This window comes from Mus caroli, unplaced genomic scaffold, assembly GCF_978045245.1.
Source record: "Mus caroli unplaced genomic scaffold, Mus_caroli_1 scaffold_10, whole genome shotgun sequence".
Lineage (NCBI taxonomy): Eukaryota > Metazoa > Chordata > Mammalia > Rodentia > Muridae > Mus > Mus caroli.
In genome coordinates, this window is record NW_028227265.1 from 109,155,060 (window position 1) to 109,180,314 (window position 25,255).

A 25,255-nucleotide genomic window follows, 5' to 3' on the forward strand; every position below is an offset into this window, starting at 1 on the left:
AAAGGCAGAGGCTTAAGAAATTACATAGGTGTATAAAGTAAGGTAAACTAGGTCCTCACAATCTTTCAAAGCAAACAGGCTAATACTAAAACTAAAGGCGGCTGGGTGTAGTGGCACACGCCTTTAATCCCAGCACTCCGGAGGCAGAGGCAGGCGGATTTCTGAGTTCGAGGCCAGCCTGGTCTACAAAGTGAGTTCTAGGACAGCCAGGGCTACGCAAAGAAACCCTGTCTCGAAAAAGAAAAAGAAAAAGAAAAAGAAAAAAAAGAAAAAAAAAAACCTAAAGGCGAATACATTTCAATTGCAATTGAAGCCAATTTCTAGAGTTTTGAGTTTGGAGACATGAAACCTGTTTACTGCCTTCTAAAAGCTTTGTATTTGTCTTGTATTTCTAGTATAGACAGTATGTCTTGCCGGGCGTGGTGGCGCACGCCTTTAATCCCAGCACTTGGGAGGCAGGGGCAGGCAGATTTCTGAGTTCAAGGCCAGCCTGGTCTACAGAGTGAGTTCCAGGACAGCCAGGGCTATACAGAGAAACCCTGTCTCGAAAATACCAAAAAAAAAAAAAAAAAAAAAAAAAAAAAGACAGTATGTCTTATAGGAATGAATGAATGAATGAATGCGTCCTTATTAGGAAGGAACAAATCAAAAGACAAAAATAATCAAAACGAACCTACCAAACAAACAAACAAACAAACAAAAAACTCAAACAATCAAAAGAAGGGGTAAGCAAAGAGACAGAGGGGCTGGGCCCTTGCTTCCCTGGCACAGCCCAGCTGGGAACCTCAGGGGCCGGGGGTAGGGGGCGACCCGGAGGCACGCGACGGCACTTCCGGTGCGGGCGCGCGGTACTTCCCGGCTGGTCCTGCGTCCCGCCGCCATTCCCGAGGCCGCGCAGCCGGCCCAGAGGTTTCCTGTGGGCGTTTCCTCCTCTTCACTTCAGGACGCCTCGCCAGAGGGTGAGGAGCGGGCGGGCGCCTCGGTACGGGCTGCAGGGTTCGGCAGACGGGCGGGCGGGCGGGCGGGCGCTGTGGTACGCTTGGCGCGGCCTGGAGGCCGGAGCGCCCGGTGGCCTCATCCTTGCTCTCCGCCTCCGGGGCCAGCCTTGTATTTTTCTTGCTTCGGTCGGCATCCTGTGGCGGCGCACAGGATGGGAGGGGGCGGTATCGGTCTGGAATCTGCTTTAGGGCTGCAGTCCCGAGGCCCCGAAGTTCCCCCGACGTGGACCGTATCCGGGGTTAGCCTCGCCCAGGTACCCTTTCGGATGGATGGCTGCAGCCTAGCGGGGTGTTTCCCGAGAAGGGGCCAGCGCTTTGGCACTTGGCTGTGGAGCGTAAACGGGTGCCAATCTAGTATTCCCACACATTTAATTAATCTAAAGATCGCTCGGTGCCCAGAATTTCTACCCCCAGGTCAACTGATCTTGCTTGTCAAGAACACAAGGAACTCAGAGCAGTTAGTTAGCTACACTGTTAGTGGCACACACGTGGCGATGCACTGTCTCTCCTGTAAACTGTGGACTTCCTAAGTTAGGCTGACGCTGTGGCTCGATGGTGAGCCCTTGCTTAGCAAGAGTGAGGCCTTGGGTTCCATCCCAGGACTTGGGAACAAAAAAGTATCACTTGTTACAAATTAGCTCACTGTGATCACAAGTTGTTAATAGAATTGGAAAACGTGTAGAAACGTAAGAGTTATTTGTGCTTTGTGGTGTTGTTGTTGTTGTTTTTAAAGAAAAACAACCAGTTAAAAATGTATAACCTTAAAAAAAAGGCTATTCATAAAGAAGTCTTATGGGCTGGAGAGATGATGGCTTAGCGGTTGGGAACACTGACTGCTCTTCAAAGGCCCTGAGTTCAGATCCCAGTGACCACGTGGTGACTCACAACCATTTGTAAGACAGCTACAGTATACTTATATATAATAAAATAATAATAAGAAAGAACAGTCTTGGGCTGGAGAGATGGCTCAGTGGTTAAGAGGTCCGACTGCTCTTCCAAAGATCCTGAGTTCAAATCCCAGCAACCACATGGTGGCTCACAACCATCCGTAATGAGATCTGATGCCCTCTTTTCTGGGGTGTCTGAAGACGGCTACAGTGTACTTATGTATAATAATAAATAAATCTTTAAAAAAAAAAAAAAGCAAACCTAATCCAGGGTTTAAAAGAAAGAAAGAACAGTCTTATTAGTATATACGTAGACTAATAGTGCCAACATCCTAGGTTGCTTTCTGTTGCTTGATCAAAAAACACCTTTTGGGAGGAAAGGATTAATTTCATCTTACAGGTTATAGTCCATTGTTGAGGGAATTAAGGGCAGGAACTCAAGCAGAAAACACAGAGTAGAGCTGTGTACTAGCTTGTTCCCAAACTCACAATTCAGTTCCCTTTCTTATACAGCAAAGGCCTACACGCTTAGGGACAGTACCTGCTACCGAGGGCTGTGCTTCCCACATCAATCATAAATCAAGAAAATGCTCCACAGATGCGTATTAAATCACTATGATGGAGACAGTTCTTCAGGTGAGGTTCCTGTATCCCAGCTGTGTCAAGTTGGCAACCAGTGTAGCTTACATAGCCACTAAGCTTACACATGTTCTATGTTGGAGTTTTAACATAAAACATGTATATCAAAGTGTATTTTTAAGGGATTATCAAGGCCAGGTATGGTGACTCGATGCCTTTCGTCCAAGAACTTGGGAGGCAGGGGAAAGTGGTGCTCTGTGAGTTGGAGGCCAGCCTGGTCTAATTATGAGTTCCAGGACAGCTGGGATGGCCTAGAGACCCTGTGTCAAGAAACAAAGCAGGACTGTCCATAACTAGCATTAGGTCTCCAGGAAGAAAGTGGGAGGGAGTAGGTGCCGATGCCAGAGTGCACCAGGGACCAGCATGCAGACTTTTAGAGTCTTTTTACAGTTAGTGTTAGAAGTGCCAGAATCCAGACTGGAATCTAGGCACATTGTTCAGCAAACTCTTCAGCAAAGACTCAAGAGTCAAGCCCTTGAAGAATTACTTTCAAGAAAGGGCATGGGCTTGGGTTGGTGGGAAGGATCTGGGAGAGTGAGGGATGGGAAGTGATCAGACTGTACTGTATGAAAACTATTTTTTTTTTTAATTGAAAAGAAAAACCTCAAAAATGCTTATAAAATTTGAAAAGAAGAATTACTCTGAGCATTTTTCTCCATTGTAAAATGAAGAGGTTGGGCTCTTAGTCCTTCTGGTCTTGTATTGATTGCTAGCTTCTCAGTGTGTGGCACTGCTGACAAACACTTTGTTCCAATTCATGATAAAGCATTTTTTTTAAATGTTCTGGGGCTGGAGAGCTGGCTCAGCTGCTAAGAGACCTTTTTGTTGCTGTAGAGAACCCAGGTTTAATTCTCACCACCCACATGGTGGCTCACAATAGTCTGTAGCCTCAGCTGAAGGAATCCAATGCCCTCTTCTGACCTCCATGAGCACCAGGCACACACTGTGCACAGACATAAATGTGTTCAAAATACTCACACATAAATAAATCTAAAAAAGTAAGACTTTCCAGTATTCCCCGTAGTTTTTGCTTTGTGACACATTTATGTTCATAAGTGATAATGTGTAAATACTCTTGTCGGCATGGTGTGCTTTACATCTTTTCCCAGCTTGCTCCGATACCCTGCCTCCATTCTTTCTATTGCTAATAACTGAGGCAGGCCTTTGGCCTTACCCATGCCAGGCAAGTGCAATTCCACTAAACTACACCTCTCACAAAGACCCTTAAAAGTATTTTTATCTACTGGGTGATGGTGCTTTGGGAGGCAGAGACAGGCAGATCTCTGAGTTCAAGGCCAGCCTGATGTACAGAGCAAGTTCCAGGATATTTAAGGCTACACGGAGAAGCACTATCTTAAAAAAACAAAAAACAAAAAAAGTTTTTTAAAAAAATAAGTTTAAAGCCGGGCGTGGTGACGCACGCCTTTAATCCCAGCACTCGGGAGGCAGAGGCAGGCGGATTTCTGAGTTCGAGGCCAGCCTGGTCTACAGAGTGAGTTCCAGGACAGCCAGGGCTATACAGAGAAACCCTGTCTCGAAAAACCAAAAAAAAAAAAAAAAAAAAAAAGTTTAATAGTAAGATAACTGTAATGGATTACTTGACATGGTGGTACATACCTGTAATCTCCCCTTGGCAGAATGAGGTGGGCAATCTACCTGCAAGTTTGTTTTGTTTGTTTTTCATTTAGTATTTATTCACTTTCATCTCAGTAGCAGCACACACTCTCAACAGAGCATTCTTCTTGAAAACTGTAGGGCTGCCCTAGGGTTGTACAGTTGATGTGTGGATTACAGATGCTCGCCAGGGGTCCTCAGCTGATTGTGCTGGCTTTCCTCTGCTGTGTCTGCGTCTGTCCTTTGCCTGATGTCAAGCAGATCATGTTAGGGCTGAGTTTTCTCAGCTGGGGTTGTTGGGGCTTTATTTCTGAGAACAGCTTTCTATTTCCCAGGCCTGGAACACAGTGTGTGGCTGAGGATGACCTTGAGCTTCTGATCCCCTTTCCAGCTCTTGATGTCTTGACACGAGCACACAGGTCTCCTTTGGTTATAAAGTCTATGTCGTCACAGAGCAACATGAGGGCTGATGAAGTACTTTCTGAGCACACACTGCCAGGGGCAGGCAAGGGTTACAGGGGTGAACCTGGCTCTATGAGAGCTGAGCTGTCTGGGGTAACTAGGATGCTGCTGACTATGCGTCTGACTAGGTTTGAGGGAATTGAAAGATAGGACTGCCTGTGCTTTAGGGTGACCCTCTAAAGGGTGGATGGGTCGCCTGTTGGGTAACAAAATGGACTGTACAGAGGAACAGACCACCTTACCTTAGTTCCATCACTTGAGAACCAGAAGAAGGGAGATTCCCATGAGTTCAAGGCCAGCCTGCTCTACATGGCAAGCTCCAGGACAGTCCTGGGTACCTAGTGAGACAAAACAGCAATACTAGTAATAATATATACTATATAATAGATTTAATATATAAGTCCTAATAAAATAGGACTTACGGAATTTAAAATGTTATTCTTGTGATCACTGATTTTTAAATAAGGGCAATCCTGTAATTTTTAGAAACTGCAATCTGTGCTGCTCACTGAGGACTCAGAAGGAATGTGAGTATGGTTGCACCATTGCCTCCATCATACATGTGTTCAACAGTGGCCAGTACTTTTGCTAAGTTGCCACAGAAGAACCTCACTTGGGTCCTCGATCCACGGGCAAAACTTGGGTTCCGGTTACAGGTGGGCAAAGAAGTCAGGGAAAGTGGAGTGACAAACAGACTCGACAGAAGGGAGTGTGGATCTGAATGTAATTTGTCAAAATGAGCATCATACTTTTTATACAGAAGAAAATAGGGAAGTTAGGTGACACACTGGCAAGGTACAATGTGGTTACTGGATTCTTACACAAAACAGAGGAATTCAAACATGGAAGAACTGGCAGGAACCAACTGGGATAAAATTCTATGATAACAACTGGGATCAAAAACAGTTCCACCTAAGGTCCACTTAGTCTTAGAAGCCAGGGGCTTTGTGCCTTTGCCATAGTTCCTACTCTAGTCTATTGTATAGTCTACCTTCCCCTAGGCCATTGTAGATACTTGTATAAGAGTGTAACTCAGCTATCTATAGTTCTAAGTATCTACTCTGATTCCTCCTTAGACCACAAACTTCCTTCTTCCTAGATAATGGTAAATTCCTGTGTAGGGCATTGTCTTAGCTATCCATGCCCAGGGTCAGCTCAAGGACTGACTAGGACTGGTGAAGAATCTAACTTAGCTATATGTCAAATACAGGCACTTATAATAAAGCAATATTAAGGGAAAGCACACAGATCCGTTTACCAACTAAAGCGAGTACATTGGAGTATTCGTTATACAGGATGCCACGATTCCAGGAGACCAAGTTTCTGTTTTGCCTCGGGACAGCGCCCAGGTTTTTGGGGGCCTGTTGCACTTGTCACTACTGGAATGGATGTAGCACTAAGTGGTAGAGGTATCCTTTAATGGGAAATTAGATTTATTTTTAGAGACACAGTCTTACTGTGTTTCTCAGGCTAGTCTCAACATTCACTCTTAGGTTCAAGTGAGCCTCTTGTCCTTAGCTTCCTGAATGGCCAGCCCTGCCAGTCTGCAGGCATATATCACTTCCCTTGACAGTGAAGAAAAGATTTTGCAATGACTGAGTTTACTGTGTTGTAATGGTTACAGTTTTATCAGTTACTGGTTCCTGTGCTGAGGAGCTAGCATGCCAGAGTGGGCAGTGAAAGTGGTGAGAAATAGGGAGAGAAAAACACCAGAGTTCAGAATAAACATAAAACTTAGTAAATATTAAATGCAACATTGCATAGTAAGCAAAGAAAGGGGTTGTTTTTGGTTTTTTTGGTTTGGTTTGGTTTGGTTTGGTTTGGTTTGGTTTGGTTTGGTTTGGTTTTTCGAGACAGGGTTTCTCTGTATAGCTGTGGCTGTCCTGGAACTCACTTTGTAGACCAGGCTGGCCTCGAACTCAGAAATCCACCTGCCTCTGCCTCCCAAGTGCTGGGTTAAAGGTGTGCACCACCATGCCTGGCAGAAAGGGGTTTTCTAATCTAGGGTTGAAACAGCTGATTTGGGAAAGGACAGGCTAGATTTCTCCATCCTTCTAAAGGTAGATTAAAGATGCAAATTTACTGTTGCTAAGGATGGAGCTTAGGGCTGAGCATCTACCAGCACGTACAAGGCGCTGCATTCAACTCACAGCACTGCCAAAACTAAGCTACAGCGTGGATTGGGGAACTCTCAGAAACCCAACTCCCAGATGAAGAGTTCTAGACAGGCAGCTGAGAGAGAATCGGCTTTCCTAGGGATTAACCCCCTAATTGCTTATCCACGATGGAGCGGCTAACCCTAAAAACATACATACAAGGAACACTAAATGAGCTCCACAGGTATTGGGGAGGGGGAGAGAAGAGTAATAATTAAAGAAAAAGTCATGAATTTGGTGGGGGCCTGACAGGATTATGTCCATATCTATGAAAGTTTTATGGTAAGTCTTAAAAAATATTTAAAAATTGAAAGTAAACTAAAATGAAAAACAACAAACCAAAGGATGGGAGTGTTAGAAAGTATGATATGACCAACATTAGAAAAACATACTAAATGATTAAAAAATAGTGGGGTAAGAAGGCATGTGAGGTGCTGTGCTTGTAATCCTAGCACATGGGAGGCCCAGGCAGGTGAATCAAGAGCTTGGGAAGCAGGCCAGACTGCTACATAATGAGACCCTGGGCTCACAAAAAGTATTACTTGGTCCGAGGCTAGAGTCACGCTCTGGTATTGCTTGTTGCCTTAGTGTGCTAGAGTCCTCGAAGAATAACTGCTGACCTTATTCACTGGCTGTGGACTTTCTGGCACAGTCAGTCACCAGGTTAGTGACATCCGACATATGTCAGGTTAACCCATTCAAAGTTAGGTTGGCTTTTGTCAACCCTATTTCTTTAGGGAATCCTTTAAAGAGAGGGGGTGCTAGTTAGTGACCTGACTTCTACTTCGAAAATTATATCTGGTGCCTGCTGTGTCAGTGTTCACAATAGTGAACATTTACACTCACTAGTAGACAGCTACAAAGATAAGCTTACTCAGAGTGAGGCTCTGAAGATGGTTGGGGAAAAAAAAGCATCACTTAGAAACCCAGATTCTAAGCCTTACGTTTTAAATTTTGTATGTAAACCAGTGTGTGTTTTATAAAAACCATTTGTGGTTAGATACTATAAAATTAATGAGATAAATAATAAGCTGGAAAATATTTTAGATAAGGACTGTTCTCTTTATAATTATATATTAAAGTTTACATCTAAGAAAGGTAGATATAGAAAATGAACCAATACCTAGTTTTTAAAAAGACAAAAGGCTAGTAGGGAAATTGTTCAGTCTTTCTCAGGAAAGACCAACACAGTAAAGCTGGGTGTGGTGTGGGCTGCATAGTAAGGAGCAGGTTAACTGTGCTACCTATCAAAAGCCTGCCTTTCAAAAAAAATAAATGAACTCATAGGATAAAAGGAAACACCGCTAAATGGCAGGAGTGAGATTCTTCCCATGTAGCAAGGAGTTTTACTCAGTTTTGAGGAGTTGGGGGAATCGTTCTCACCTGTACTCATGGTACATTTTAAAATCCAAACAGCCTTTGAACCAAGTAATAATTTACTAGAAATATTTTCTACAGAAAATACTCTTTTTTTTTTAATAAAAAAATTGTATTTACTTAGAAGCATTCAGAATGTCAACAAAACAGCCACAATTTTTTTTTGCAATTACAGAGTGGTATTCAGTTAACAGAACAACAATTATATTCGTATAAGCTGCATCAGAGACAACTGAAGATGAAAAAAATAAAACCAAAGAAAAAAAACCAAAAAACAAACTACTGTCCCCATATATAACTAATTTGTGCTGTGCACCAACAACCTGCTTTAAATTTCCATGCCAATTTACAACCCCCAGACTGTACCAGGCAAGGTTAGTGGCTATTGAAAATACCACCAGGACAGGGCTATCTAAAGACACATTCGGTAGTGTGTTAACTATACAAAAAAAGACACTGTACAGTTTAAAAACAAATCTTACACAGCCTTACATTTCAATTTTTTTCTTTAAAAGGAATGAGTTGTGTACAGGGGGGTTAAATGCTTTATAGACAAGAAAAAAAAACTTCGCTAGAACCAACTTATTCATCATCTTCTTCTTCATCTTCCTCTTCTTCCTCATCTTCTTCATCCTCCTCATCATCTTCCTCTTCCTTCTTTTTCTTGCTCTTTTTAGCCTTGACCACCCCCTTTTTCGCTGCATCAGGTTTTCCTTTAGCTCTGTAGGCAGCAATATCCTTCTCGTACCTCTCCTTCAGCTTGGCAGCTTTCTTCTCATAGGGCTGCTTGTCATCCGCTGCAGTGTTGTTCCACATCTCTCCTAGTTTCTTTGCATCATCACCAATGGATAAGCCAGGATGCTCACCTTTGATTTTGGGGCGGTACTCAGAACAGAACAAGAAGAAGGCCGAAGGAGGCCTCTTGGGTGCATTGGGGTCCTTGAACTTCTTTTTGGTCTCCCCTTTGGGGGGGGATGTAGATTTTCATTTCTCTTTCATAACAAGCCTTCTCAGCCTTTGCTATATCTTCAAATTTCCCCTTTTCTTTAGCAGACATGGTCTTCCACCTCTCTGAGCACTTCTTGGAGAACTCTGAGAAGTTGACAGAAGCATCCGGGTGCTTCTTCTTGTGCTCCTCCCAGCGGTCGGTGGTTTGCACAAAGAATGCATATGAGGACATTTTGCCTCTCGGCTTCTTAGGATCTCCTTTGCCCATGTTTAGTTGATTTTCCTCCACGAGGCACAGAGTCGCCCAGTGCCCGTCTGGCTCGTGCTTGCCCCGGCACTTGCCCCAGCACTGTCTCTATGGAGCTCAATGTACTGCCCAGAAATACTCTTTTTTTTTTTTTTTTTTTTTAGATTTATTTATTTATTGTATGTAAGTACACTGTAACTGCCTTCAGACAATCCAGAGGAGGGCATCAGATTTCATTATGGATGGTTGTGGGCGACCATGTGGTTGCTGGGATTTGAACTCAGGACCTTCAGAAGAGCAGTCAGCGCTCTTAACCACTGAGCCATCTCCCCAGCCCTCCAGAAATACTCTTATATAAAAAAGTAGAAGGGAGTTTTATGCTTACTCTGTATAGCACGTGGGCATAGGTTTAATGTGAGCCATGTGTGTAAAATGCTCTGTGCTTGTATATGGCCAGAACAGTTAGTTCCTCAGTAACACTGGTTACAATGAAAACAACTGGCTAAAAATGTAGCCTCCATGCCTGATGTCTGTGAGACACCCTGAAGAGCTGTAGGATCTTACTCGGGCCCTTTTGACAGGTTCTCTATTTTTATTCTAAGAGTGGTTAAAATATTCCAAAAGTTGATTGAAAATAAGGCCAGGATCATGTTGCAATCTTTCCATAGCTAGACTTAATAATTTCCTGGAAAGGATCTAAAGTTTCTTCCTAGATTTAAGTCACCTAGATATGTATCAGCTCTGTGTGTGGACAGCTTGTTGATTGAAGATTTTAGGGTCTAAGTGTAAGGCTACAGTAAGTAGTGGGAGTTGATTCTTGAGAAACTGATAGTCCTGACCCTGGGCTAGAGCCAATCAGTGTCTGTGAAGGTGCGGCTATGTCTTCCCGCAGAAATGACGAGGGTGTGCTTGAGCCTCGTAACCTTAGGGTTACCTGAGATGCCCCGAATACAACTCAAGAGTGCTGTGCTCAGCCAGAGGTTAAGCTCTCTTTTCTCAGAAATCTTGTAGACATTTTCACTAAAGCATATGCCATTCCGGGCTCACAACTATGCAAGTACAGTATTGTGCTCAGCAGAGTCCTTTGGAAATAACTTCTTTCTCTGTTGCAGCGCTGTTGAAGTCTTTCAAGTGCAGTCCTACGGTGTGTGACACAAGATGGAAGTGTGTCAGGAATTGAGGAAACCAGCGCTAAGCCTGGAGTGTGGGCACTGCAGTTTCAGAGGCACCGATTACGAGAATGTGCAGATCCACATGGGCTCCATTCATCCTGAGTTCTGTGATGACATGGATGCTGGAGGCCTGGGCAAACTCATCTTTTACCAGAAAAGTGCAAAGCTCTTCCACTGCCATAAGTGCTTCTTCACCAGCAAGCTGTACGCCAATGTGTACTATCACATCACGGCCAGACACGCAGCCTCGGACAAGTGGAGTGAGCAGCCGAAAGAGCAGCTGAGCAAAGACACCGAGTCTGGGAAAAGCCCTTTCCCTCCTGAGCGTCAGAACCCAGCCTTTGACCCAGCAGAGACGAGGCCCACTCCAACCCTCCCCATGGAAACACAGAAAACGAGCCCGAGTTTGTGTCCAGAGTCACAAGCTTCTGTCCCTCCAGTTCTGGAGCCTCAGAGCGCTGGTCCTGTTATTTCGCCCGAGCCACAAGCCCCTTGTCTTCCTGCTGAGGCCTCAAAAACTGCTCCTGTTCCTTCCCCTGAGTGTCTAGACCCACCCTGTGAGCTTCCTGAGCTGGAGAAGCCTGAGCGAGTCCCTTCTCCTGAGTCAGTCAAGTCTGCTCTTGTCAGCTCCAAACCCCCAAAGCACTCTTCCTTTGCAGACACGGGGGCTCCCCCTTCAGCTTTGTCTCCAGAGTCACCAGTTCTGGCCACTTCCCCTGAACCTTGGGGACCATCCCTCAGTGCATCTCCAGAGTCTCGAAAGCCAGCAAGGACTGCCTCCCCTGAGCCAAGGAAGCCATCCCCAGCAGAGTCTCCTGAACTTTGGAAGCCATTCCCTGCAATCACTTCAGAGCCTCGGAGACCAACCCCAGCAGTATCGCCAGGTTCCTGGAAGCCAGGGCCGCCTGGTTCTCCTAGGCCTTGGAAATCCAGTCCTTCAGCAACATCAGGACCGTGGAAGTCATCTAAACCTGTTCAACCTATGTCTCCTGGACCTTGGAAACCAATACCTTCTATATCACCTGGGTCTTGGAAACCTGCCCCATCTATGTCCACTGCATCCTGGAAGTCTTCAGTCTCATCTGGTTCCTGGAAAACACCACCCACATCTCCAGAGTCGTGGAAGTCTGGCCCACCTGAACTCCGAAAGACAGCCCTTCCCTTGTCTCCTGAGCATTGGAAGGCAGTGCCTCCTGTGTCTCCTGAGCTCCGCAGACCAGGCCCACCACTTTCCCCAGAGATCCGAAGTCCAGCAGGTTCTCCGGAGCTCAAGAAGCCTTCAGGGTCACCAGACCTTTGGAAGGTTTCTCCTGACCAGCGGAAAACTTCTGCTTCACTTGATTTCCCTGAGCCCCAGAAAAGTTCTTGTGGTAGTCCTCCTGATCTCTGGAAGTCTTCCTTCATCATGGAGTCTCAGAAACCTAACGTCTTCTCTGAGACGAGGAAACACACTGCTTCGGGCTCATCTGAGTCACCGAAGGTAGCGTCAGACATATGGAAGCCTGTCTTGTCTATCGATGCTGAGCCTAGGAAGTCCACACTGTTTCCTGAGCCCACCAAAGCAGTCCTTCCTGCTTCTCCCGAGCCACGGAAACGCGCACTTTTCCCAGAGTCCCGGAAGCATGTGCTTCTACCTGAACTTCCCAAATCCGCTGTGTTCTCAGACGCCCAGAAGGCCACTGAGCTTAGTGAGGAGACACAACTTGAAGCTGTGGATAACGCAAAATGTGATAGTCTGGTCCAGGAAGGGCTTCTGGCCACACCCAAGAAACTGTTAGACGATGCTTTATCTCCTTCTTCAAAGAAGCTCAAGAAGGACAGCCAGGAGAACTCGGATGCCGAGCTCAGTAGCAGTGAATACATCAGAACAGATTTAGACACGTTGGACACGAAGGGCCAGGAGTCAAGCAGCGATCAGGAACAGGTGGATGTGGAATCGATTGATTTTAGCAAAGAGAACAAAATGGAGATGGGTAGTTCAGAGCAAGCCAAAAATGTGCTTCAGTTCACCGAGGAGAAGGAGGCCTTCATCTCTGAGGAGGAGATTGCAAAGTACATGAAGCGTGGGAAAGGGAAATACTACTGCAAAATCTGTTGCTGTCGGGCCATGAAAAAGGGCGCTGTCTTGCACCACTTGGTTAATAAGCACAATGTCCACAGTCCATATAAGTGCACAATTTGTGGAAAAGCGTTTCTTTTGGAGTCCCTTCTTAAAAACCACGTAGCAGCCCACGGGCAAAGTTTACTTAAATGTCCACGCTGTAATTTTGAATCAAATTTCCCAAGAGGCTTTAAGAAACACTTAACTCACTGTCAGAGCCGGCATAATGAAGAGGTGAATAAGAAGCTGATGGAAGCCCTGGAGTCGCCATTGGAGGAGCAGCAGATTTGATTTTCAGACAGTGGCCCTTGCTCTACAGTGTTGCTTGCCAAACTCTTAGGTTGTTGAGTAGCCTAGATGGACCAGTAGCCAGTATGTGTGTAGTGGTGTATCCTGTTTCTGTAAGCAGTGTTACAAAAAATAAGTACTTGGTTATTCTTTCATATGATCTCTTGTTTATGTGGATGGCTATTTTATAAGTCTTAATACATTTCTGTTATAGATTCCAGATGGATATAACTCATTTTCCTTAAGTTTATTTTTGTTATAATACAAGGAGTGGGGGAAAATAGGCAGGCCATTTAATAAACAAGTTTAAACATAGTCAGAGTCTTTGTCCTCCACCGTGTGTGTGTGTGTGTGTGTGTAACTGATTTCAGAACATAGAACTTATTAGATGAGGGCTCAGTGGTAGAGCCTCGACTAGCATGTTTTGCATACTTACCAGTTCCAGGGTTCTAACCCCAATACCTTTTTAAAAAAAGTGGAATGTATGAGAATTGAGCATGAAAAGTAAATTTGAGAAAAATTTTGTTAAATGTACTTTTGAAACATGTCTTATATCTTATTTTTTCATGTAAAATTAGTTTATAAGTCTTTAATACTTTCATGATGATCATTAATGCTAATGTTACAGCCTGGGGGTAGAATGGCCCTTTCACAGAAAGCACAGATATTTACATAATGAGGATAGCAAAGTTAGTTATAAAGCAGCAATGAAAACTTTATGGTTGGAGGGACCACCATTACGTGAGGAACTGTATTGAAGGGTCACAGCATTAGGAAAGTTGAGAATGCTGTTGAAGAGAGTTGGAGTCTTAGAGCTGCTGGTTTTCTGCTGCTAGGACAATGAGTGGGTTTGCAAAGCAGTGTTGGTATTTTCTGCAGGCTGAGAAGACAGCGCTTAAGGACACCGCTTCCCTCTAGTTGTTTGCAATGCCGTCTTCCTTGTGGGGTCTTGCCCTTCACTTCCCTGCCTGATCACATCAACAGATGATGTTTACTTGCCAAACATGTTAGTGTCTGTACCTCCTACTCTGGGCCTTATGTGCTTTCTGTCGGGTGGGGCTCAAGACCCAAGTAACGAGCAGGAGCTGAAAGTCTTCCAGATTGACAGTAAGAGGTTAATAAACAGCGCTGGTGTGGCAGCGATCCACACTAGATGCCGACTTGGTGGTTTGGGAGCTGAATTGATGAGGCTTCACTGAATCTCACGGGGGCAGCCCAGTGAAGCCCTGCCTCAAAAGCATTCCTGTTTGAAAGACATGTCGCTTTTGTTTCACATGTTTTTGCCATTGTAAATACCTTTATCTCTCTGTGGATTATTCTAACATATTTTGTTAAATGTGTATCAACCAAATTAAAAAGGCTTTCACGATAACATCTTCATGTGTACTTAATTTTTATAATTGTATTATAATCAGACTTATGATGCCTGAGGAAGATAGTTTAAAATAAGACTGACTTTGGTTTTGTAGGTTTCGATGGCTTGTAGGCATGTGGCAAGGAGAAAGGGTGTGGCAGAGAAACACTGCTGCCCTCAAGGTATCCAGAAGAAAGAGAAGAGGAATGGAAAATGGCCAGGGCCAAGATATGTCCCTCACAGGCACACCACTAGTGACTCACCTTGCCCAAGGGTGCCACCACTTCCCATTGGTGTATTCCGTTTTTACTGTAGAGGCTGAAGCATGGTCCAGAGCAGAGCCTTCACAATGCACTCCCGAAAGTGCCCTCTGGCACATGGATGTGCTGCACTGATGTCTGTCCACTCAAGATTAATTGCAGGGATTTTTTTTTTTTTTTTTTTTGGTTTTTCGAGACAGGGTTTCTCTGTATAGCCCTGGCTGTCCTGGAACTCACTTTGTAGACCACGCTGGCCTCAGAAATCCGCCTGCCTCTGCCTCCTGAGTACTGGAATTAAAAGCGTGCGCCACCACGCCCGGCTATTGCAGGGATTTTTAGTGGCTTATTCCCAAATGTCACCTTAAGAGACTAGTTTTCATGTGTTGAGCAGTACATTCTAAGCCACGTTTTCCCTTAGTTCTGTAAGGTGCTTTGACTTCAGCAGGTTGCCAGTCTTGTTACTGCACAGCTACGATTGAGACACAGATTTAGCTCTTTGGGTTCTGCGCCTACGCCCTGTTCTGTTTTAAAGTGTGAGATTTAAGCCGTTGTTCTTGCCCCATCCACTCTGGTTTTAGACCTCATATGTATTAAGGACAACTAATTTGATGGAACGACTTTGCCTCCTGTACAGCTGCCACTTAATAATGACCGGCTTAGTGCACCTTTATTTTCTTCCTCTGTAAGACTGGTTGTAATGCGTCTCAACTCAGTGTTTTCATGGACTACAACGGGGAGAAAACAGTGGTAGCCACATCCGTGGGGTGGAGTCTGTGACATCCTTGGATACTAACAGATACCTGAAAAAGCATCCTAACAGGGTCTTGTCCCCCAAAGAAAGTTCTTTTCCCAAGCTCTGGCCCCGCTCCCTCCTGGGCTTGAAGAAAGTTCCTGCTTGCTAAAAGTGGAGTCATTCTCTTTTATCTCTGGCAAGAGCAGCTTGTGACCCATTCACAGGGGGCCTGGGTGCCTCCTGTCAAGATCCAGGCTAGCCTCTAAGCTCCCTGTTGCTGCTCACCAGCCCCAGCCCAGCTCACAAACTCCCTTTCTCCCAGTCCTGTTTAACCCTGAGTCTCCCAGGTAGCTCTGTCTGCTTGCTTTCCTGGGAGGGAGCCTCGTCACTTTGGGATAAACTTCCCCTTTCACCCACGGAGCAGCTGTTGTGGTTTCCTTACTGCACCCATTTTCATTTGGGTCCAGGCCCCATATCTAAAATCAGTATTTCCATTGTAGCAGTTACCTGTTCGTATGTACATTTGACAACATGGTAAGTTCCCTGTCACTGTGCCCTCAAGTTAACCCCAGCTGGCCTAAGGGCAAGATAAATTCCAATTGTAATTAGCCCTTGGGGGTTTGCAAACCACTCAGGCAGCTCTCCTATCTTGAGCTCCTAGTCTGCCTGTATGCTGAGTGACCTATGGCTCTGCCAATAGCATGAGAGAGGTCCAGGCTCTACAGAGTATTTCTACCACTGAAGTAGCTTGGGGGTCTGGTCAACAAAAAAAGTGGCCTGTGTACCCAAGTGTCAGGCAAACACAGGATTAATAAAAGATGTAGCTCTATGCTACTTAAAAAACATACAAGATGCCGGGCATGGTGGCGCACACCTTTAATCCCAGCACTTGGGAGGCAGAGGCAGGCAGATTTCTGAGTTCAAGGCCAGCCTGGTCTACAGAGTGAGTTCCAGGACAGCCAGGGCTATACAGAGAAACCCTGTCTCGAAAAACCAAAACAAAAAACAAAAACAAAACATACAAGAACAAATTTAAAAGAAAAACAAACCCACTAAAGGTTTGCTGTTTCTGATGGTTGCTTGATTTTGGAGGCAGGGTCTCATAGCCCATAATGACCTTGAACATCTATGTAGCTGAGGATGAGTTTGAACCTGTGGTCCTCCAGTCTCTACCTCTTGAATGCTGAGACTGCAGGTATTCACTACCATGCAGAGTTTATGTGATGTGGGGCATTGAACCCAGGGCCTTATGCATGTTAAGCAAGCACTCTACCAACCAAGCCTCACCCTTAACTAACCCCGCTTTAGGGAAGGACGTACAACAGCCATACATGTTATTAATGAACAAGGGGTGAGTTTAGCGGCAACTGCAATGGTCCTAAGTATTTATCTGTACATTAAAAATATATAAGGCGAGCTGGGCGTGGTGGCGCACGCCTTTGATCCCAGCACTCAGGAGGCAGAGGCAGGAGGATTTCTGAGTTCAAGGACAGCCTGGTCTACAAAGTGAGTTCCAGGACAGCCAGGGCTACACAGAGAAACTCTGTCTCGAAAAACCAAAAAAAAAAAAAAAAAAAAAAAAAAAAAATATATATATATATATATATATATATATATATATATATATATATATATGGCAAAAGCTGGTGAATCAAAAAAAAAAAAAAGGAAGTTGGAAAATTTACCTCTCAAATGAGAAGCGTATCAATACCAAGGCTATATACAAGAAGATCTGGTCTCTTAGGGAGCTATGTGTCTTATTTCTATAAAACTCAGGAGCTGCAAGGTAGGTACATTTCAAGTATTCATTGGCATGATGAAAACAGTCTGGGCCCTAGAATAAATCTAAAACCTCTAAGGACTGAATGTGTATAACTCTATTACTATGGAATCAAGTTAGAAATCACTAGTGAAATGAAGCATTCTGGATGTTCTGAGATTAAATGACACTGTTCTAGATGACCAAAATGGAAGTTGTTTGGCGTCAAATGATGGTTAAGTGTATGATAGGAACTCTGAGCTGCAGCTAGAGCTGTGGACAGAGGAAGATGAGGGCAGAGGGAAGAAAAGCATTTTTAAACTGTCCCCTAGGCTTGAGAGATGATGGTTCAGCGGTTAAGAGCACTGACTGCTCTCCCAGAGGTCCTGAGTTCAATTCCCAGCAACCATATGGTGGCTCACAACCATCTGTAATGGGATTTGATGCCCTCTTCTGGTGTGTCTGAAAACAGCGACAGTGTACTCATATACATAATATAAATAAATAAATCTTTATTTAAAAAAAGATTATATAATTTCTGGCTTAAAGTGCCATTTAGTTTCCTTCCTTGTAAACTAAGTAAATGTTTAGCCTTTCCTTCAGAGGCAACAGAAATAAGCCACACAGTCACCAGTGACCCCTGGATTACAATCCCTGCAAAAACATGCAGGATACACAGAAGCAAAGCCATGTGCCTTTTCCCTTTGCGAGTACCATTTCCATCCATAACATGTAATTCAAGGGCTTTGAATGAAGGAGCAAGGCATTGACCAGAAGTACATAATTATAGGGAAGAGACGCAGACAGAGCATAGTAGGTTATTTTTCCCTAACTTTATTTATAAAGAACACAACTAACACAGACGAAAATTCCAACACACTCCAGAGTCCATTAACAACAACAACAATAACAACAACAACATGCCCCAGTTAATGCCTGTCTGTAGCCCACACTGAGGAGTCACTGAGAACGGAAAGAGTATCTCACTTGAAACATAGGAAACAACTTGTGATCTGGAGGACACAAAAACTCCCCCACTCCACTGTGGAAAGTGACACTTTTAGTCTTCGGCATCATCAAACTGTCCTGTTTCGAAGACCATCTTGGAGTAGTGTGGTATCAGTGGAGGTGGATGGTGCCAACTGGGGTCGTATATCATGTCTCCCTGTGGTGCACAGCACACCCAAGGCTTGATCTCTTGGGAAATGCTCCCCTGGATGTCATCAGCATCTGCAGACAGTTTCCGAGAGATGCAAGAGGGAGAGTCAAACTGGACTGCACAGAAAAATGCCTAGGAAATAAACCTGCAAGTATTTTAATAGAAGACACACATATGCTTGGGTGTGCATGCACACGTGGGCACTCCCCCCCACCCCCCAACACACACACATCTCCTTTCCTGAGGAAATGCACATAAGCCACTCTAAACAACCCATAAAGGAATACAAAGAGACAGACAGCAGAGTACTTCCATCTGCAGCCACTCAGCTCAAACACTTTAGGAGAATTTTCTTGTTAAAGCAAATCAACATGTTGTGGATTCAGTGTATTTGTTTTTAATATAGAAAAGAAGCAGGGATTCCAGTCCTGGGACAATGGAGCAATGAACACCATCTGACTTCCACACTGTTTGCCTTTAGGGCCAGGGTGCAGGGTCTGAGCTGCTCAGGCTCAGCCCCAGAGGCTCCCTACCTACCGTAAGGATTCCCTTGGTCCGCTTTCAGCTCCAAGTCCCAGTCCTCATTAAAAAGATCTGCAGCCTGTTCCATGGGTGGGCAGGATGGCCCCTCTGACAGCTCCCAGGCATACAACTCCCCATCAGCTTCCTTCTCCACTGCAAAGCCTTCTTCAGAACTTGGGCCCTCGGCATGGGCAGGAATGTCTGCAGGGATGCTCTGAGCTCCACTGGCTATGAAAAGACAGACAGTTTTTAAAAAAATGATAAACGGGAGGTCTGCTCATATGGTTAGAAACTTTCTGCCGGGCATGGTGGCACACCCCTTTAATCCCAGTACTCGGGAGGCAGGGGCAGACGGATTTCTGAGTTCGAGGCCAGCCTGGTCTACAAAGTGAGTTTCAGGACAGCCATGGCTACACAGAGAAACCCTGTCTCGAAAAAAAAAAAGAAACTTTCTAATCTTTCTAATAGCCCTTTTCTAAGGAAGCAGTAAAAATCTACAGATAGTTCTTTCATTACATGAGCACTTACTGGAGTATTTAGTTTATATTTTGGAAATGAAGTTGATCATTTTTTCCAAGATGTTTTGTCATAAACAAGGCCACTCAGTCAGTACAGAGGGTATTGGCTTATAAAGGGGACATCTTCAGGTCATTTACAGTGAACCAAATGGCCTCTGGCAGAGTGTACTTCCACTATTCAAGCCCATGCCCCACGTTTCCTTTTGAAGCTTGTTAGATGCAAGTACACAAAGGAAAACAGAACGGAGCCTGTACAGCCCCGTGTTCTTCCTCCTGAATTCAGTGAAGCCACACAGTAACGTAACAAAGCCTACAGAAGGACAGTAGACCTCCACAACACGGGCTGCTGTGGTGATACCAGGTCTGAGGAAAGGAAGCAAGTGGCCTGAGAAGAGCCATGGTGTTAAGACTGTCATCACAGCTATAACGCAATTCAGTGGAGAGCACGGAATCTGGAGACAGACTGCCTCAGGTCAGATCTGTTCTGAGCTGTCTGACACTGAAGCTAACCAACCCTGAATTGCCACATGCCCTGGCAACTCCCCTTGAACAGTGCGCCCTAAAGAACTATAAAGACACTTCAGACAGGAAGAGATGTTCACTGCAGCACCACTCAGCCACCAAATGCCACCAGTGGATAAATGATCCACAAAGTGCAGGAAACCTGATGGTGGGCGTGCTCAGTCTTGTGGGTGATAGATGCTGACACAGGCTGCTACAGGAATGGACCCTGGAAATGTGCTGAGCTGGAAGAAGTGGGATGTAAGAGACCATGTATTGTATAATTTACTTTACTGTGAATTCACACTTGCATGTCCATACCAGGTAAATCATTAGGGGTAGGGAGCTATCAGTAGTTAGAGGCTCGAGAACTAAAGAGTGGAGAGTGTTTGCTCCAGAGACAGGGCTTCCTTTTGGGGTCGTGACAACATCCTAGAGGTAGCGGTGACAGTTGTACACACTATCACAGAGTGGAATGAGCCAGGTCATATAGTTAATAGAGTTAACGGGTAAAACCAAGTCTATATCTTTTGCTGTATTTTAAGACTTTACGAGGCGGATTTCTGAGTTCAAGGCCAGCCTGGTCTACAAAGTGAGTTCCAGGACAGCCAGGGCTATACAGAGAAACCCTGTCTCGGAAAAAAAAAAAAAAAAAAAGGACTTTACTATGTACCTTAAGTTTTTCATTGGTGAAATAGTCCTCAGGTTGTTGTGAGTTTATTTAGGGGGAAAAAAGGAATCAGATCTGTGCCTGAAACACCTAGCACCTGCTCTGATCATACCCATTCTGTACCCAGGCTGTATAGACCAATGCTACCCAGTGTAACTCAGTTCATCACAGAGCTACACAGTGGAAGTGTCATTACAGATCTTCTCACTCAACCCGACGAAGTACCCTACTTTAAAGATAGACATCTAGAGATGAAAAATGCAAGCCCAAGGACTACAGCCTGGATCTGAAACTGTAACAGTCTTCCTAGCTACACACACTAGATGCTTTTCACAGTCTCAAGCTGTTCCTCCCAGTGAAATGGGGTGGTTTGGGTCCACGATCATCCAGTACCTCCTCGAAGCTTCTAAACCAAGAGTTCCGCTGAGACGGTGGGCAAAGAAGGTAACTCAGTGGCAAAGTGGGTCAGCTAGCAAGAGAAGATAGACAAGACAGCGGGACTGTGCTGTCTCCATCTCTCCCAATGGCCGCCCCAGGCCCAGTCTCTGCCTTCTACTTGCCTAGTCGATCCACGGCCAGCTCAGTCTCCGTCTCCCGACCAGAGAGGTCAGCTGTGGCAAAGCCAGCCTGTGGAAGAAGAAAAAATTACCAGGAACTTGGGTAGTAGGACATGCTACTGCTTTGAAGCTCCAAACCTGCCCACCCATAATGCCCTGCACGCTGTAGAGTTTGCACACCCTTCTGAGGACTCGGCAAGGCCTCAGAACAGGGCCTGTAGGCTACAGGCATCACCCAGGAACACTGCTCTGCTCTGACCGCTGGGAGCACCCTTTTGCAGTGGCCAACAGACAGCTGTCAGTTTTGCTCTCAGCCCCAGGCCCTCTTCAGAAGTCTGAGCAGCAGGACTTCTCCAAGCTCAGAGACCCTAGAGCCAGATGGGACAGCTCCCTGGTCTTGGTTTGTAACCTCAGGTCTGTGTGTAGACTCTTTCCTCTAAGTCCAAAAATACTTTAACTGCTCTAACTTCTCTTTTTTCCTGGCCAGGATTGATAGTTGTCTCCTGAACCTGCAACATCTCTGCACACCTTTGCCCTTCTCAGGTCTTTATGTCTAACAACTCCTTCCAACAAAGCCATTCCACAGTGGTCCACGGGAGAAGCAGCCTGAGTTCTACACACTGGAAGGAATTCCTAACCCCCCCCACCCCCCCCACCCCCCGCCAACCAGGTAATTTTACAGCCTGTTACCTCCAAGTTCCCCAAACTTTATTCCCCCCAAGGTCTCTCTGCAGTGGAAACAGTAATGTCCAGGGCTTAGATGATCAGGTCAATGTCAGTCTTTGCCCCACCATGCACGTAGACTGTGACCTCTAGATATTGGAATGGCTGTTCTGATCTGGCAGGGGTCCTATGATGGAGGACATTTATAAAACATGGGTTGAAGACGTAGCTCAGTTGGTCAAGTGTCTGCCTTGTGTACACAAAGCTACACATTGATTTTCTAACACTACATAAAACCAGGCATGGTGGGCCACTCTGTAATCTCAGCATTTAGGAGGTAGGTGCAGGAGGATCAGAAGTTGAAGGTCATTCTTGGCCACAGCATGAGCCCAGCTCCTGGGCTACATGAGACCCTGTCTCAAAAAAAAATTACAATAAAGCCAACAGTAATAACAAAACCACCTGTTAGACTGCAAGAAGTAACACTTCTTTGACTTAAATCGCAATATTTATTTTATTTGTGTATATTGTGTGTGTGAATGCACCAGGAGGATCCCCTGGAGAGGGAGTTGCAGAGGGCTGAGACATCTGTTGTGGGTGCTAAGAGCCAAGTCAAACTCTGTAAGACCACCATGGCTGTCTTTCCAGCCTTCATCCTGCATGTAAATAAACTGTACTTAGCACTCACCCTAATTACCGTTCATTATCTAGTCACCCCTGAGCTTTAATGACTCAATCCATCTCCTGTAGTCAGTGATAACCACAGACCGCTACTGCTGCCCCCTACGGTGCTGGACCTCTTACTTGAACCTCACGCCCATCTCCCTACTCCTGCTCACCCTTCCACTTAAAACCTTCGCGGCCCTCCACTGCCATCACAGACCAGCAATGCCATTCATATTGCCTCTCACGTTCCTTTCTGTAAGAAGCCTGCTCTCCGACCCAAGCTCCAAGGCCATTTGCCTTGCCCTTTCTCATATCCAGACCTTTGCTGGGCCTACCCTCTCACCCAAGAACATCCTTTCCAGATGCGCTCTGACAACATCACTCTCCTATTTTGCAAAAGTAATTTTCTTTGCAAATCTATTGGTACTTGAATAGCTTCAAGTACCATAACTGAGGCTCAGGTAAGCGTTCCATTCATTCATCCAATTAGGATACACCAGGCCTAGGTGCGGCTTCTGGAAAACAGGATGTCTACAGTTAGGAAGCTCGCAGTAGAGGTGGATGCAATAAGGGCAGGTCATGGGGAAAGGCTGTATGGCGCGCACTTAAAAACAAGTTTCTGGAAACCCGTGTCACAAGAGGACCATTCGTTTCATCAAATGGGAAAAAGCACGGGTGACATCTGGCGTCCAAGGTCAGCTACACATCCCCACCAATGGCCAGAGGTCCTCAAGGTGAGAAAAAAAATATATCCGTTTCCTCGCAGCTCCCACCTGACCCAGCCCCCTGCGGCTGGAGCCGGCTCAGGGCAGCCGGCTCCCGGAAGCCAGCTCCGCGTTCCCTGCATTCACTCCCGCAGAGGCTCCCCAGCAGCCCCAGCGTCCCTCTCCCTTCAGCGCCAGCCACAGCCTAGAGCTCGGGTCCGCGCGCGTTCCCGCGCCCACTGCCGTTACCGGCCAGGCTCTCTGCGCGCACTCGCGCGGCCCCGGCGTTTCCCGGGTGAGCGGCCTCCCGGCAGCGCGCCAGCCCCGCGGTTTCCCGCCTGGGTGGTCGCGGGTGCCCGCGTCCCCCACCCCGTGGCGCTCACCTCCGCGCTGGGGGCCTCCTGCGAATTCCGCTCGCCCGGGCCCCGACCGGTGGCTGCCTGAGGGTCCATGCCCCGCCGCCCACAGCCAGGCGCCTGGGACGCTCCGGCACGTGACGGCCGACGGGCTGCGGACAAGCCAATCGGCGCGGGGCGGCGCGGCGACCGAGGGGGCGGGGCGGCGCAGGGGCAGCGCCGGACGGCACGCCCACCTGCGTTGTAGTGCGGGACCGCAGGCTCTACAGCTCTTTCTGACCTCAAGTGCTGGTTTCGAGCCTCAGGCCTGATTGGGCACTGAGTCGTCCCAGCCACACGGGGCTTCCCTACTGCATTGCTAAAAGACAAGTAGAGCCCACCCGGGTGTCACACAGTCACAGCCGATGGGCTCTATCACTTTTCGCTCAACCCCATCACAGGGTTTTCCAGATTGCAGGCTGCACCCGCACTACAGCATCCCTTAATGAGGGACTTCAGCAACCTGAAGTGATCTAAAATGATAACCCAGCAGCCTGGAGACATGCTGCTTTGATTTAATGATCGTCTTTAAAGTCAATCTGCAAGGAACCAGGATAAAGGATCAAAACAACATGCCACCACAAAAACAAGGTGGTGTTAGGAACTTAGAGTCAAAAGCCAGTGCTCCAAGTCAGTAATGTGACTATGTTGAATAATTCTCCGTTTTCGTCTTTCCATGATTAATTTGGCTATTTTTACTGGCTTATTGAGTATGGGTAGCTGACCTAACACAGGTTGTAACCTCACCCCCACCCCCCAGTTCAAAACAGTTGGGCGATAGAAGCTGACAAAAATCTGTCTTTTAACGGGCAAAGTCTTACAGTCTACAATCCAGTTATTTCCCCATTACCTCAAAAACATAAGTCAGCAGCTAGCTGTAGATAGGATGTGTGTATATGTGTGTATGTATGTGTGTATATGTATATATGAATGTGAATTAACCAGCTGAAGAGGCAGCCTTTACTGCCTCCCCTTCCCCAGCACAGCCTAAACTCTAGTAACAGCACATATCTACTATACATATAAGTTGGTATATACATAGACATAAATAATAGAGATGAAAATTCCCCACCAGGGCTAACAGTGCTTCTCTAAGAGCCATCTACCTTCTAACAAAAATCCTAATACTAGATGTGAAAATGTCCCTTTTAAGTTGCTGCCCGGGCTGTCAAGATGGCTCAGCGGGTAAGAGCACTGACTGCTCTCCCAGAGGTCCTTAGTTCAAATCCCAGCAACCACATCGTGGCTCACAAACACCTGTAATGAGTCTGACACCCTCTTACAGACTCTTCTGGTGCGTCCCAAGACAGCAACAACACTGTACTTATGTATAATAATAAATAAATTTTTGGGCTTTGGGAGGGAACAAGCAGGTATTGAGCAAGCCGGGATGACCAGAATGAGCAGAGGTCCTAAAATTCAATTCCCAACAACCACATGAAGGCTCACAACCATCTGTACAGCCACGGTGTATTCATATACATAAAAAAAATCTTTTAAAAAAAGAAGTTTCTGGCCAAGGTTGTCCAAGGCCCTTGGTGGACCTTCTCAGGTGAAAATTAAGTTCCTGTTGTTGAAGACACTCTATACTGTAGACACAGGGCCCCTGAGCTGGAACTGACCTGAAAGCCTCCTCCATGAGGACCAGCTTCCATGATATCAGACGATGCTATGCAAGCTTCCAAAGGAGGAAAACAACAGGCAGCTCTACCTAGCTAGGAAGCCCGTGAGGCACAACAGTGGCCAGCAGGGCACAGTAACCCACACGGAGCAGTATTGGTGTGTATGCTTGGCAGGAACCAACAGCTTTCTAATCGGACCTAAGACCTGCTCAACAAGAGGGCAGGCAGTCACGCTCAGTACCAGAAACCTAGCCAACTGCTCAGCGTTAGTGAAGCCGTGGCT

The 25,255-nt window shown here is 46.0% G+C and overlaps 2 protein-coding genes and 1 non-coding gene across 4 annotated transcripts; 2 read left to right on the forward strand and 1 right to left on the reverse strand.

Moving 5' to 3' along the window:
* Positions 1 to 851: 851 nt before the first annotated feature.
* On the forward strand, positions 852 to 14,255 carry Champ1 (chromosome alignment maintaining phosphoprotein 1). Of its 2 annotated transcripts, none has more exons than XM_029480937.2 (2): positions 852 to 982; positions 10,441 to 14,255. In XM_029480937.2, exon 2 carries the CDS (start codon positions 10,487 to 10,489, stop codon positions 12,890 to 12,892), a length of 2,406 nt encoding a protein of 801 aa, XP_029336797.2. In that variant the 5' UTR covers positions 852 to 982; positions 10,441 to 10,486; the 3' UTR covers positions 12,893 to 14,255. The 2 variants fall into 2 exon arrangements, with proteins under 2 accessions (XP_029336797.2, XP_021026653.2); XM_021170994.2 differs by having other exon boundaries at positions 852 to 959.
* Positions 7,303 to 7,432, forward strand: LOC115031790 (small nucleolar RNA SNORA3/SNORA45 family). The gene has a single exon (XR_003837452.1). It is a non-coding gene; the product is annotated as a small nucleolar RNA SNORA3/SNORA45 family (small nucleolar RNA).
* A 3,558-nt stretch (positions 14,256 to 17,813) lies between the features above and the next one.
* On the reverse strand, positions 17,814 to 23,454 carry Coprs (coordinator of PRMT5 and differentiation stimulator). The gene is made up of 4 exons (XM_021170649.3): positions 23,339 to 23,454; positions 20,926 to 20,992; positions 18,692 to 18,904; positions 17,814 to 18,225 (listed from the first exon to the last, which is right to left on the reverse strand). Exons 1-4 carry the CDS (start codon positions 23,405 to 23,407, stop codon positions 18,056 to 18,058), a joined length of 519 nt encoding a protein of 172 aa, XP_021026308.2. The 5' UTR covers positions 23,408 to 23,454; the 3' UTR covers positions 17,814 to 18,055.
* Between the last annotated feature and the right edge of the window lie 1,801 nt (positions 23,455 to 25,255).